At 42.5% G+C, this 14,882-nt stretch overlaps 1 protein-coding gene across 3 annotated transcripts in view; it reads right to left on the reverse strand.

Moving 5' to 3' along the window:
• Fras1 (Fraser extracellular matrix complex subunit 1) overlaps window positions 1–14,882 on the reverse strand; it is a 482,271-nt gene that overhangs the window by 197,394 nt on the left and 269,995 nt on the right. For all 3 annotated transcript variants that reach the window (XM_045144057.1, XM_045144056.1, XM_045144058.1), the window contains 2 exons: window positions 6,104–6,244; window positions 1,559–1,702 (listed from right to left, as the gene is read on the reverse strand). In XM_045144057.1, coding sequence (XP_044999992.1) covers window positions 1,559–1,702; window positions 6,104–6,244 — 285 coding nt within the window. The remainder of the gene's footprint in view (window positions 1–1,558; window positions 1,703–6,103; window positions 6,245–14,882) is intronic.

Raw genomic sequence — 14,882 nt, forward strand, 5'->3', positions numbered from 1 at the left:
ACCTGGGGAACCGAGCCTCGAACCGGGGTCCTTAGGCTTCACAGGCAAGCGCTTAACCGCTAAGCCATCTCTCCAGCCCTAAATTACATTTTTTAAATGAAAACAACACATTTTCTTCATCCTTTTATCCCCAGAGCCTATACAAGTGCCAGCCTAGCACAAAGCACAGATTTAATAAACATTTGATGAATCAGTAAATGGATGAATGAGCCACAATGCAACAGAGAAATGAAGAATGTTTAGGACAAGCATATACTCAGTGAAAAAGCAAGCTTTGGGGTCTATACACTTCTCTGATGGTTCCATAATTGAAACAGTTTGCCAAATGTTTCTGTCACAGATACCAACTCTTACTGAACAAAGAATTTCTGAGCATCGGATGATGATGACCACATTTAAAACCATGATTGAATATACCTAACTTCATGGACAGCCAAGGATTTTCAGTTCATTTTGAAGCTGCGAACTTCAAAAGTCAATGAGTAAAGGCCCATGATTCTCTCTCCTAATGGTCCCTATTAGATTTAAAAAATTAATGTAGCTCCTAATCACCTAATTCACTACCAAAGAATGTCTGGACATTGGAGAGAATAGAGCTCATTAAAAATTGAAATTGTCCAATCTCCTTATATAAATATTTATTTATGAAATATGCTAGAGCATAAAATTTTTAGGGTTTTCCTGCAGATCAATTCAGGTTCTACCTGCTCATGCTCATCTCTCCCTACTCGAGTCCTCCTTGCTCAGCTTGCAGAGTTCTTACCCATAATGCACCTTTAGTCATGCAACAGTTTTCTCCTCGTTAGCACATAGCGCACCACCGTGCCTCCCAGCCAGCCCCGCACAACTGAGGAAGGAGCTGCTAAAAACATACCATGAAAATTTCTCCCACATTTTAAAGAAAGTAGAAAATACATAATAATCCACAAACTTGTTATTTTCAGCATATATTCTTTGGTGGCAAGGCCATTATTTTACTCATTTTTCCCCTGGATTCTGAGCTCCTATCCATTAAAAGAGACTCAGATATAGCATATGTAATTACATATATATATATATATATATATATATATATATATATATATATATAGTTGTTATTGAATAGATAGGTGAACACAAATGATATATGATTCCAAGGTTATTGAAACAAAGTAGCACATGCATTTGTTTGTTTGCAAAGGCTGGGGGAACATTTCTCTGTCTCATCTTTGTCTCTATCTCTGTGCTTGCAAATAAGTGAATAAAATATTTTAAAAAAATAAACCCTTTCTGTTGTTCTTACCAGGTATTTTCCCACAGCAACAAGAAAAGTAATGGATACATTTGAGAACCTACCTCAGAATACAAAGAAAATGAATGTTATATTTGAATTCACAGACATTTATCAATCAATGTCTGAGGGAAAACTGACGTTGAGTTCCTGGACAAGAGACGAACATTTGTTGGACAACAAGTGTTCGAAATCTGAGCCAAAGGGATAAGTGCCAGCGCCCCTTTCACCCGGTGTGGAACCTCCAGCCCTGGGACTTCAGAGGACTGAGAAGGAAGAGCCACCTACCAGCACAGTATCCCACGAGGTTGAGGAACTGCTCTTGCTTGCAGCTGGTCTCACAGCTCCCACTGTTAAGAGTGACGTGAGGGTGACAGGAGACACAGTCAGATTCTAGTGGCCCATGGCACTGCCTGCAGGTTGGGTGGCATTCTGAAAGAAATGGAAAAGCCAGGACTGGAATGAGCAGCTTGGCCTGCAAATGCATGACACATTCAACGCCCCTCTTCACGCCACCAAATCTCTACCTGTGGTCACTGAAGTTTTCTGAGCACTCCCTTGACCTGACTCAGACTACATCTGTGGAATGAGGGTACCTGTCCATCTATAATCTAGACCTACAGGAATCTGAGCCATCAGCCAGCATTCCCGGGGAACTTCACTCCAGAATGAAGTTCAAATCCAAGTCACATCAGATACAATGAAGGCAAGACTCCCCGACTTCAAAGCACCACGACGCCAAACAAAGAGCAGGAAAAGAAGGGTTTTTGCTTTTCAGAATTGCTAGTGGACAAGTTGGAGAGGGGAACCTAACACAGCACATGACACTGACACTTCTCCCCAGAGTGGGATGCCAGCAAGGCTCTACCTCCAGGTCTCGACTTGGATCCGTTTTATCAGCAATACCTAATTAAAATACAAAGAACAGAAAAATAGTCTTCTTTCTGCAGGTTATCAAAAGCTGCATCTCAAGTTCAAAGTCTTAGACAAAATTATGGCAAAGTTATGTCTTCCTCAGAACAAAACACCAAATTAATATGAGATATTACATTGTTAAAATTAAAAAAAAGGCAAGTCTCTCTAAGGGGCAGTCAATAAAGATAAGGACAAGAAGAAAGAAAGAGAGAGAGGAAGGAAGGAAGGAAGGAAGGAAGGAAGGAAGGAAGGAAGGAAGGAAGGAAGGAAGGAAGGAAAGAAGGAAGAAAGAAAGGAAGAAAGAAAGAGAGAAAGAAGGAAAGAAAGAAGGAAAGGAAGAGACAGAGAAAATAGGCTGTGGCTATAGCTGGCTCATGCTGCCAAGTCAGGCAGCATATGGCAGGAGATTTAAGCATTCTCCACTGAGGTCTAAGAGGGCTAAGCTTGTCTGATTCCAAGAGGTGGGGAGGTGAGGGGCCCAAGCTATGTGGAGCTTGCTGGAACTGATGAACTCCCTTCTGGCACAGTGCGGTGGGGAGCAAAGACACAGATTCCAAGTCAAGTCAGATGCCTCTCCCTTCTGGCAAGAGGCCAGCAGGAGATAAGGTGCTTTAAAAAAAAAAGGCAAGCAAGCAAGAAAGGGAGCTGGTGATTAGCAGGATGAAATTATCCCCCTTCTGCATTCCTGAGTCTCCCCTGTGAAAATGGTTGCCAGAACCCAAGCAATTCCATGGTGATTTCTACCACCATGTCTCCTCTGCAGAATGTTTGCAGCGACCCCCTTTGCCCTGCTGGCGGGGGCACCATCCATCTACTTCCTGTGAGCAGACACAGAGGAGGTGGAGTTACTCGGACATTCCTCTTCCACACAATTTACACCCAGAGCAGCAAGGCCAGGAGAAAACCTCCTGACATGATGGCTTTCAAGGACAAAGCACGCGGTCATCCGGCTGAGCTGCGGGAGGACTTTGCATACAGGAACTCAAGGCCCAGAGATTAAAAAGGTGCTTGGGCAAAGGAAGAAAATTCCAGAAATAAAGTAGTATTGCTCTCCAGTCATTTAGACCTGCATTCACTCAGCATTTGCTTTTTGGAGTTTGAGAGCAGGTACATCAAACAAGAGTTCACTTACTTTAAAAGTATTATATACACTTACTACATGCTTACTGACCCTAAAAAAAATCGAATTTCACCACAATGAACTTCTTCCTATTGGCCGGCCTCAAACCTATTTTTGGAAACAAAATAGGACTCTTGATAAAATGGTTTGACTTGTATTTTTTACTTCCTGCATATATAAGGCTACACTGCACTATCACAAGGTGCTTAAAATTAACTACTTTGCCAATTCCAATAAAATGCTTTACTAAACTCAAGATTAACAGAATCTCTGTTAAATTTAGTGATGTAAAGTTGCTCTTAAATTAGATGTACACATCAAATAAGGACATAAAAACTTTCTTCCCTTTTGTTCCATTCTGCTCTGGCCAGGGAAAGTGAAGCGAACTGCTCTGCTCCCCGTGCTGCAGACCTGCCCCTGTCCAGCATATCTGTGTACCTGTCTAAGTCACCTCCATCCCTCACCATAAGACCTGACCTGTCCAACATATCTGTGTACCTGATCTAAGCCACCTCCATCCCTCACCATAAGACCTGACTTGTACAGAATATCTGTGTACCTGTCTAAGTCACCTGCATCCCTTGCCATAAGACCTGACCTGTACAAAATATCTGCACACCTGCTCTAAGTCACCTCCATCCCTCACCATAAGACCTGACTTGTACAGAATATCTGTGTTCCTGTCTAAGTCACCTGCATCCCTTGTCATAAGATCTGTCCCTGTACAGAATATCTGCATACCTGCTCTACAGTCACCATGATCTCTCACTATAGTCATAAACCATTCCTCCTCTGAGAAAGGGATTCCAGGTGTTTATCCCCTTAGATCTGCTTTGACCAACTGAATGTAGCAGAAAGGTAAGAAGACTTCAGGGTTAGATCCAAAGAAGCTTGCAGTATTTGCTTAGTCTCAGTCCAGGGAGGACAACTGGTATACAAGGCTGACTAAGACAGTAGTGACGTCCTATGAGCCTTCCTCATGTTTTGAGGAAGTTCTTAGCCTAAGAGACCTCATGGAGCAAGAGATTCTTCACCCACCCAAGTGACTGATATGTCAACAAAGAAGTCATTAACAGGATCCTTGGAGAGAACTGTCCCACTGAGCCCATCCAGTTCTAGAACTTGAAAAAATAATAACGAATTGTTTGCAATCTACTCAATTTGTATACTTTAAGGCACTAGTGATGGATGGGAGCAGATAACCAAAACAGAACCTCATTGAGAATTTGTGGTGGTTTGAATGTGAAATGTCCTAATAACCATATGTGCTTTGAATGCTTGGTCCCCAGCTGGTGGTGATTTGGGAGGCAGAGCCTTGTGAGAGGAGGTGTGTCACTGGGATGGACATTGAAGGAATTCTATCAGCCCAGCCCACTGTATGTTCAGGACCAGCTTATGAGCACTATTACTTCTTCCTGTGATGGAGATGCACCAAGTTTTCTGCAAAGGCTGGTCATGCTCTGCCTTCCATAAGGAACTTTCTCTTTAAAATTGTAGACTCAACTAAACCCTTCCTTTGGTTGAGTGTTTTGTTCCAACAACAAGAAGGTATCTGCTGCTACAGCAAGATACAGTAAAAGAGATTCTCAACATCCTTAAGAGTCTTTTTTAAATATTTTTTTTTGTTATTTATTTATTTATTTGAGAGTGACAGAGAGAGGAAGAGGCAGATAGAGACAGAGAGAGAGAGAATGGGTGCGCCAGGGCCTCCAGCCACTGTAAACGAACTCCAGACACGTGAGCCCCCTTGTGCATCTGGCTAACGTGGGTCCTGGGGAATCGAGCCTCGAACCAGGGTCCTTAGGCTTTACAGGCAAGCGCTCAACCGTTAAGCCATCTCTCCAGCCCCCACCCTTAAGAATCTTAATCCTTTCTCCATCTTCCATGAAAAGCAAAGTGGGTAGGGGTGAAAAAACTGGAATGTTACACAGCTATGAAAAATATTTAAACTTAATATGCATATTTTTTGTAATATGGGAATTTACTTATGGCTTAACATTTGGAGGCAAATACAAAAATATATGGCTCTAATTTGTTCTCAGGTACATGACAACATGCATAACAGGTAGATAAAAAAGAAAGTATCAGGCAGGAGAGATGGCTGAACCTTTAAGGTGCTTTCTTGCAAAGCCAAGAACCCAGGTTCTATTCTCCAGTACCCACATAAGCCAGATGTACAAGGTGCAACATGTGTCTGGAATTTTTTTGCAATGGCTGGACACTCTGGCGTGTCCATTCTCTATCTATCTGTCTTTTATTCTCTCTCCCTCAAACACATAAATAAAAATTTTAAAAAGAATATATCCAATATATTCCAATAGTTGTTTTTGAGTTGTGAGAGTTCTCCTCTGAGAGCCCTATTTTGTTTTCTGTTCTGAACTTTCAAACCTGATACAGTAAGCACACATTCCTGTGATAGTTAAAAGTATATACTTTAAAAAGAGCTATAGTAACAGAGTTATGCTGAATCAAGTTCTGATTCCTGGAGGGCTATTCTTTAATCTCGGAGGGTTGTGTCTATCCAGATCATGGTCTTCCAGGCAGAGAAACCCAGCTCATTCAAATATATTCTCAAGAGCAAAGCTGTCTCTAATTTTTCACACATGGATCCAAGCTTCTTCACTTGAAGAAGACAATTTCCATGTTCTCATTGCACATGCTGATGTTGCCAAGAGCCAGGCGAGGATTTGGAACCCAGCCTAAGTCTGAGAAGGGTGAGGTTTCCAATTACAGTGTCTCAGACCTACGAAGAATAAACATGAGTACAGGGATTCTGTCTCAGCAGGTCACACACTTACCTATACAAGTACCTTCCCGGTTAAAGTGGCTCTCCGGGCACTGAGCGAGGCAGCGCCCATCCAGCAGCACGTGAGCTGGCCCACAGACTGTGCAGTTATGGGAGCTCTTCCCTGCACACATGAGGCAGGATGGGTGGCAATCTGGGAGGAAGATGGAGATAAGAGGCCATTAGAATGCTCTGAATGAGGCAGATGGTAGTTGTTCCTTCCGTCCCTGCTGGTGCATGCTCTGTGTGTTACTTGGGATTCCCAAGACCTGGACACACTGCCCTCACTTTTCTCTAAAGGCAGTCAGTCCCCTGCAAAGCCAACCACTGAAGAACTTGGGCTAAGCAAAGTGCCAATGCTACCAGACAGGCACAACTATTTGCAGAGTTACAGATGTCTTTCTTCCTAAGTTCCCATTCTTGGAGCATGTCAAACAGGGAATAGGAATTGCAAAGAGCACTTCTTCCCTTGTAGACAGCTCTCACTCTTTTTGGTTACTAGGCTGCTTATCAGACTGCTCAAATTTAAGACAAAAGGAAGGAGGTTCTATGCTTGTATGCTGCCTACTCTGTGATGAAGACTGACTTCCCTCATGGGAAGAACTGGTCTACATTCTGAGCTATTCAAACAAAACAAGGGAAGGAACTGGAGAAAAGTGTGGGACACAGTAGTTGGGAGTGAGAACAATTGCATCACTGCCCTATGACCTCTGCTAAGCTAGAAGTGTCTCACGTTCCTGCTTCCTCATCTATAAAACAGGGATACACGCATCACTCCGCCCCAGTGTGCACTCTCTAATTGGGCTGAGATGTGCACGATCTCCAGACACACAATAAGGGCCTCTCAAATCGTAGCTGTGATTATTAAGAGTGAGTGCTATGTTCGAAGTACCCACAGGTGGAAAGAAAACAGAAGCCAAGAGAAAGCTTAGCTGACCTTCACCAGACCTTTAAGAGTACAGGACCACTCTGGCCTTATTTCCCAAGGGTGACCACTGTATTGAGGGAAGATAGAAAGACAAGGAACATAAAGGAGCCAGGGGAAAGGAAAGAAGCCCCTCCCCCTGGGATCTGGTATATGTTTCTCCTTGACTGAGAGCCAGGATATTTGACACAAGGGGCAGCAGTGGGGGGGGGGGGGGGCTAAGGAAAGAAAGTGCTTTGAAGATTTTCTACCTAGACAATAATCCTTGTTCTGAAAACCATCTCAATCAAGAGTTAGAACATCAAAGTTTGAGCTTAACCTTTTCAGCATTTCTTTTTTCCCTTCGCCTAAATGAGCAATTTATCTGGTCATCCATCTTACAGATTTTTAAAGAAATATATTTTATCTATTTATTTATTTGAGAGAGAGAAAGAGAGAGAATGGGCACACCAGGGCTCCCAGCCACTGCAAATGAACTCCAGATGCATGGCCCCCCCCCCCCCCCCCCCCGTGCCTCTGGCTTAAATGGATCCTAGAGAATCAAACCGGGATCCTTTGGCTTTGGAGGCAAACGCCTTAACCACTAGGCCATCTCTCTAGTCCCCATCTTACAGTTTCATTTGCAAAGTGTTAAAGAATGAATGAGTTAACCAGCCTAGATTTTTTAACTCAATTTTAAACTTTGTTTAAATTTGAAATGAGTTGCAAATTACATTACAGTGAATTACATTCCAATACAATGGTCGCCCTTGGAAAATAAGGCAAATGTAGTCCTGTATTCTTAAAGAACTGTCTTTACCAGCTGAGGTTTCTCCTTGTTTATATTGATCTGTTTACACAGAATCCTAAAAGCCACAAAATAATACAAAGAGCTATTGTGAAGAAATTTGGTGCCCCTCCACCACTCCTTGCTGAAATCTAAGAGTACTATCTCTTTCTAAACTCCAAGCCTTCTTCATTTTAACCCCTTCCTGAAAGTATTTTCTGTGGCATGCCCCACACTTGAGTAGAAGTCCTCAAGAGGAAAGCCTTGGACTACAAAGTGTTTGAACCCACCGCTGGTGACAGCATTCATCTGGTGATGTAACTCAGTTAGTAGAGTGCTTGCCTGGAATAAAGAAAGCTGTGGGTTCAATGCCCAGCCTAGCATGAAACAGGGCGTGGTGTTATACATTTGCACCCTATAATAGCAGTACTTGCAGGGTAAAGGTAGGAAGATCAGGAGTTCAAAGTCATCCTTGGCTACAAAGACTTTAAGGCCATAATGGGCTACATAAGACCCTGCCTCAGAAAAGGAAAAATTACTCCTTTTTATTTTGCTATTTCTGATTTGGGAACAATGCTTATTCTGTAGAGGTCACCCCTTCCAAGACAAGATTCCCAGAGATTTTTAAATGCCTACCTTGGAAGCATGCATTTCATATGCAAACTAATCAATTTGAAGAGCTCACAGCTCTAGCACTTCCCCTATCAAGCTTTTCCATCAGGCCTCTTTGCAGCTTAGTGAGACACAGACCTGGATCTGACCTGTGCAGATGACCCTAGGCTTCAGCAGCCACTCCATCCAAAGACTGCAGAGATGCCTGTCTTCTCTTGCCTCCTCTAGCAAGTATCCAGGAGAAAAACCAAAAGTAATTTTCCGCCTTTGAGATCTCCATGTCTAGCCCCTAATAAAGTGTAACATACACCCTTTGCAATACAAGGAACTGCAATTTTGCCAGTGCCACAGTCTCTCAGGACTTCTTGTTAAAGCATTAAACTATTCACACTGGTTACTTTCTGACTGTTGGCCTCATCCCTAGCATCCTGCCCCACCCATCACCAGCACCTAGAGGCTTGACAGCTGCACCAGGAGGCCCCTGGACCCTGCTCCTGAGCTGAGGCCAATGCTGGCATTGCTAAATATAGTTTTCAGATTGCACAGGTGACATGACTTACTTCCCAAGCATTTTCAGACTCTTCTTTAAAAAAAATAAAATAGAATTTGTAGACTAAAGTTTAAGCAAATAAAAGGAGATATCCATTAGCCCCTTATTTAAGACATGTTTAGCATGAAATGATACAACACATAATAGAACATAAGGTGGCAGTATTTCAAAAAACAGCTAAATTATATTCTCAACACAAAGCTTTTCAGGGTGACTCAGGGAAGTAGCCAGAAACAACACAGCATTATTTTTACATGCCAAAATAAATGTACCTGGGAGGATAACAGTATGTTTATATTATACTTTTCAAGACTGTTAAAATCCCTAGCTCTTCCTACTATACTTCCTTAATAAAAAGGAATAAAGGTGCATCACTGTGGAATTGAAAATGAGGGAAAGATGAATTAAGCACAAACATGCTTTACTTTATGCTGTTAAGTCACAAAGTATATTCGACAGCCTGGCTCAACGCGAATAAAGGTGATTTTATATGAATCAGGAAATCATTGACGATAAGCAAGTTGGAAGGTTGGTGGTCAAAGAAGTTCAGAAGAAGGTCTCTTTGCCACTTGGTAGCTTTCTGAAAGCAGTGCCTCCAAATGTCCTCACGGTCATCTTCCCAAATGCCTTCACTGGAAATGGTGAAGAATCAAATTCATCAGGATCTGGACAGTTGCCAGGGCACAGAGAGAAAGTGAAGGTTGGGTTGAAAACACTTGGTGTCTTTTCTCTCTGCAAGTATATGCATCTTTAAATGATCTAATAAAACTACAATTCTGTGCTGGTTTGGGAAACATCTATACTATTCCAGTGACTTTTATTAGATATGATCATTCTATGGAAGCTGATTTCATATCTGTTCTGTTTGAGAGCTAAGATTCTTCAAGGAAGACTTACTCCATCACAGGGCATATCTGGAAGGTATCTGAAAGAAGTTCTATGAATAATTCTTCCATATAATGCAACATTTTAGGAGACTGGCTTTCTACTTGATGGCTAAGTAAGTTTCTGCAAAGGTGTAACTGAGCTGCGTGAGCTCAGGAGGTGCTCTTAGCTGGCTGTGAAATCCATTCAGCTGACTCCAGACAGTTATACCTAAAACAATGAGAACTATCCATCCTACTTTCTGCTTCAAGTTCACAGAACTGACACTACTTTCTTTTGAATGATACAAAAATGTGGTGCAGCACCCAACTTTCCTATCACATAAAAGTTCTTGGTTGGGATGGGAATACCTTCCAGTGAGTTGTTGGCCAGGGAGGTCCCTGATGCCCTCAAAACATTATAGGCCATTGCCGAGGCCCTTGGTTTCCCACCAGGAGTTGATGGTAAGACCCTATTGCTGAAGACTCCACCTAGTTGGGCTGCAAGGCCACTGAGAAATCCTGCCGGAACTGAGCTGATAACCTCCTCCATGTAGACCAGCTGACAGAAAGCTAGAAAAAGCCATTCTGCATGCAGTTCAGTGGGGGAAAGAGAAATCACCAGTGAAGATACTCAACAGTGGACACTGCCAGCCTTATATTTGGCCAGCCAGGCCAAATGAGCCAACAGGTGCAATAGTGGCAATCTGTCATGGTGGAAACCAACTGCCCTCTAATTTGACTGGAGGCCTGCTCTATGGGAGGGAATACATCCCTGATACTGAAAACTTAAAACCGGGGTAGACATGAGCCCTAGGGGTGTAACATCTGCTGCTGTCTGGCTAAATGTATATACTATGCTTATTAAACTGCCCAGTAAGCACTTCTCTTAATATCCATACCCTTATATTAATGCTACTCTCACTTTGGGTAGAGAATATTCTCTTTTCAGATGGCAGTGACCTTGGGGTGACTCAGAAGGCATCATGGTGCTGGAAAGAAGTGACAGGAGTGCTCAGTACTGCAATATTTCTATCACACCTTCCAAGACTCAGGGTCTATTGTGGAAGAGGTGGCAGGAAGACTGTAAGAGCCAAAGGGAGGGTAGGACTCCTTACAACGTGCTCCCTCCAGACATAAAATGGCCTGGATATCCATGACTTCACAGTGCCTGACACTACCTACACAAGACCATCATAATAGGAGGAAAAGATCATGACATCAAAATAAAAGAGAAACTGATTGAGATGGAGAGGGGATATGATGGAGAATGGAGTTTCAAAGGGGAAAGTGAGGGGAGGGAGGGTATTACCATGGGATATTTGTTATAATCATGGAAGTTGTTAATAAAAAGAAATGAAAAAATAGCTTCATTGATCAAAAAAAAAAAAGTTCCTGGTTGTTCAAGTCAAAAGCAAATTTTTGAGGTAAGTGCCTCTCAAAATATGATGTACATGTCAAACTCCCCCAGGATATATGGCAGGGGTGCTGTGATGGGGTGAAAACTTAAATAAGTGAAGTTAGTCCCTCTCCTTTCCCTTATTGGCTTCCTCCTGCTCACTTCTTGTGACTTCTTTTTAATGAATATGACTTAACAACCCTCATCTGTTCCCTTTTCCTTGCCTTGAATATGTGGAGCTCCTTTGGAATATATGGAGCTCTTTAAGGGTGAAACGCGATCTTTTCTTCATCTCTGTGGCTCCAGGCTCACCTGTCACAGTTCCCGTTGTTGGCATGTAGGGACCTTCGGCAGATAAGTGGGTGGGCAGGAGGCATGGGCAGGGTGGGGAAAGGGATGGAAACACGAAGGATTCTAATTTTCTTTGGCTTTTTCCTTTGTCCACTGCACACACAGTGGAGCTTCCCAAAGCTGCCCTTCCTTTTCTCACTCCTGGGCACACTTGCCCACACCTCTCCTGACCTTTGTTCTGGAACTCCATAATTTATGAGGCAAACATCTGCCTTTGTGAACCTCAATAAATCTACTGACTAGAGGAGATCTTTGTGTAAACTTCCCTGCAGAGTGCACACCCCATCATCCCAAATACTTCTTATCCACTTCCTTTTTTAAAATTGCTCTTTATTGCCCTTGTTCTATTTATTTTGAAAAAAACAATAGTTTATCCTTTCTAAGCTTAATCCTGTAAAGTTGTCCTTCTACAACTCTCCTCAACCTTTTCTCCTAGAGAGCCAGCCTGCTTTGTGACATTTCTGCACCTGTGACGCCTCTCATTCCAGCACCATGTTCTTTCACTACTTCATTTATTGATGGACAAATTAATTCATTGCTGGTGGCAGGGTCTCATGTCTCACAGGCTGACCTTGAGCTCACTTTGTAGCTGAGGATGGCTTTGAACTTCTTATCTTCTGTCACTACCTCCTGAGCTCTGGGATTACAGGCAAGCACACCTACACCCAGTTTATTTGGTGGCAGAGATCAAACCCAGAGTTCCATGCATGCAAGGTTAGTATTCTCTCAACTGAGCCACAGGTCCAGCTCTCATGTGCTTCAGATTACTTGTTCAGGCATCAGTTTTCCCTGTTAGAACTTGCTGTCCTTAAGGCACGGTGTTTTTCATCTTTCTATCCCCAAAGTCTGGCAACACCCATGTTCTATATGCAAGAGAAAGTGAAGAGAGTTAAATGTTTCCAAAAGGCACATATTTGCATAGCTACATTAGCACCTTAGGGACTATGTTAAAGATGATTGTGTAATATAGATTCTTTATGTTTTATTCAATTACTGTAAGAGGATCCCAACTTCATAAATGGACAAATATTCTTGAGTGGTGCAGGCAGGTTCCTGCCCACTTATTTCTTTAATTAAAACTGCCTAGAGGCCTTAGGTGGGTCATAGCAACCAGTAAATACATCAAAATACACCAAAAAATATTATTTCTTCCTATTCACCTATAGCATGTTAATTTATAGATTTTATTAAATTAATAAAATTAATTTGTGATCTTATTTTTTTAGATGATATTAGAGGCTGGGAAGATATCTCAGTGGGTAAAGTGCTTGCTATAGAGATCTACATTTGGACCCCAGAACTCACATAAAATACATGAAAGTATGTGGTGCATGCCTACAATCCCAGCTGTGAAGGCAGAGACAAGGATCTCGGGCGTGCTGACCAGCTTGTTTAGCTGAATGGGTAAGTTCCAGGCTCAGGGACAGAGACCCATGTCACAATAATAGGTAGAGGAACTGGAGAGATGGCTTAGTGGTTAAGGTATTGGCCTGCAAAGCCAAAGGATCCAGGTTTGATTTCCCAGGATCCACTTAAGCCAGATACACAAGGGGATGCATGCATCTGGAGTTAGTTTGCAGTGGATAGAGGCCCTGGTGTACCCATTCTCTCTCTGTCTCTCATCTCTCTATCTCTATCTGCTTGCAAACAAACAAACAAATAAGTTAGAGATACAACAGAGTAAGACAGACACTAGATGTCAATCTCTGGCCTCCACATTCACACACACACATGTACACACACACACCCATACACATCCACACACATGTATAAACATGCATCTTCACATACCACATACACATGCAAAAAAAAAAAAGAAAGAAAGAAAGAAAGAAAGAGAAAGAAGGAAACTAGACCTGCATCAACTGTGTGCAACTTTGCCCTGTGTAGGACCCGGCCTGAAAAGGTAAACCTTTAAGAGTTAGGAAAATGCAATTGCTGAAATTTCCATGATCTTTACAGGGAGAAATTGGCACCGCCACTATAACATTAGGCAGCTTGTGTAGGGGGTAGGGGGAGGGTGGAGTGAGGATGTTTGTGATTTGTACTCTGTGAAAGCAGTGTCTCCTCTAAGATAACAAATTAGACAATATGTAAGTAAAACTCATTATTATAGCATGAAGTTCATTTTTAAAATAAAATCTGTAATTTCTTTAAAATTCTATCATCTTTAATCCTCTTACCATACTACATGGGAAATGAAAGAATCCATCATTAATCTGCCATGGAATTGGGGCAATTACATGGCTAATCTAATCATCCAAACTGTGTTCCCAGCCTGTCCTAGCCACTGGGGCCAAACTGTCTAATGGTGACTGAGCTGCGTTACTTAATGGACGACCAGGCCAAAAGTTAACCTGTAAGGCTCTAGTGTGGCACAAAGAAGAAGACATTGCTGTTTGAGGGAAAAGGGAATGATTTCTGAGCAACTATGTCCTCTATTAGAACTCCTGAAGCACCATTGCTTATTTAGCTGCCTCCCTCTAAGCCCCCATCTCAAGTCAGACTAACTCACAGTGACCTCAAGAGAGAGATGCCTTGACGATGCTGTCTTGAAGGGCATGGGTTCCATTAACTTGCAACTTGCTTAGTTTTATTAGGGAGGTTTTGTAAACTTTCCTCTTCTCTTTTCTCTTCTCTTTTCTTTGCCCCCCACCTCTCCGTTCTTTAATAACAATTTTGGTTGACTATTAAATATGGCTACAAATTATGTTTTCAAATTCCTAACAGGCTCTCTTTCATACCTACCTGTCTGTCCACACTCTGAAAACACAGTAGCCACAGGGGGAAAAAAAAAAACATATATTTTGGGGGATGGTGTGTTGTGTGCATGCAAATGTGTGCACAGATGCTCATGCACCACAGCACATGTATAAAGGTCAGAGAAGCTGGGTGTGGTGGCACATGTCTTTAATCTCAGACTTGGGAGGCAGAGGTAGAAGGATCATCGTGAGTTCAAGGCCACCCTGAGACTACCCAGTGAATACTTGGTTAGCCTGGGCTAGAGTGAGACCCTACCTTGAAAGACCAAAAATAAAACTAAAAATAAATGTCAGAAGACATCAGGTGTTGGTCCTTGTCTTCCACCTTGTTTGAGGCAGAGTCTCCCACTGTTTAACTGCTGCATTTGCCAGGCTAGCTAAGCCACAAGCTTCCAGAAGAGTCTCCTGTCTTTGCCTCCTTTCTTGCCATAGGTACACTGAGTTTACAGATGCCCACCACAACTTCTGGCTTTTGTGTGGGTTCCAGGGATCCAAACTCAGTAATCATGCTGGCATGACAAGTGCTTACTTTACTGAGTCATTTTTTCCATCACAAGAAACACA

Source organism: Jaculus jaculus, chromosome 2 (genome assembly GCF_020740685.1).
Source record: "Jaculus jaculus isolate mJacJac1 chromosome 2, mJacJac1.mat.Y.cur, whole genome shotgun sequence".
NCBI classification, from domain to species: Eukaryota; Metazoa; Chordata; class Mammalia; order Rodentia; family Dipodidae; genus Jaculus; species Jaculus jaculus.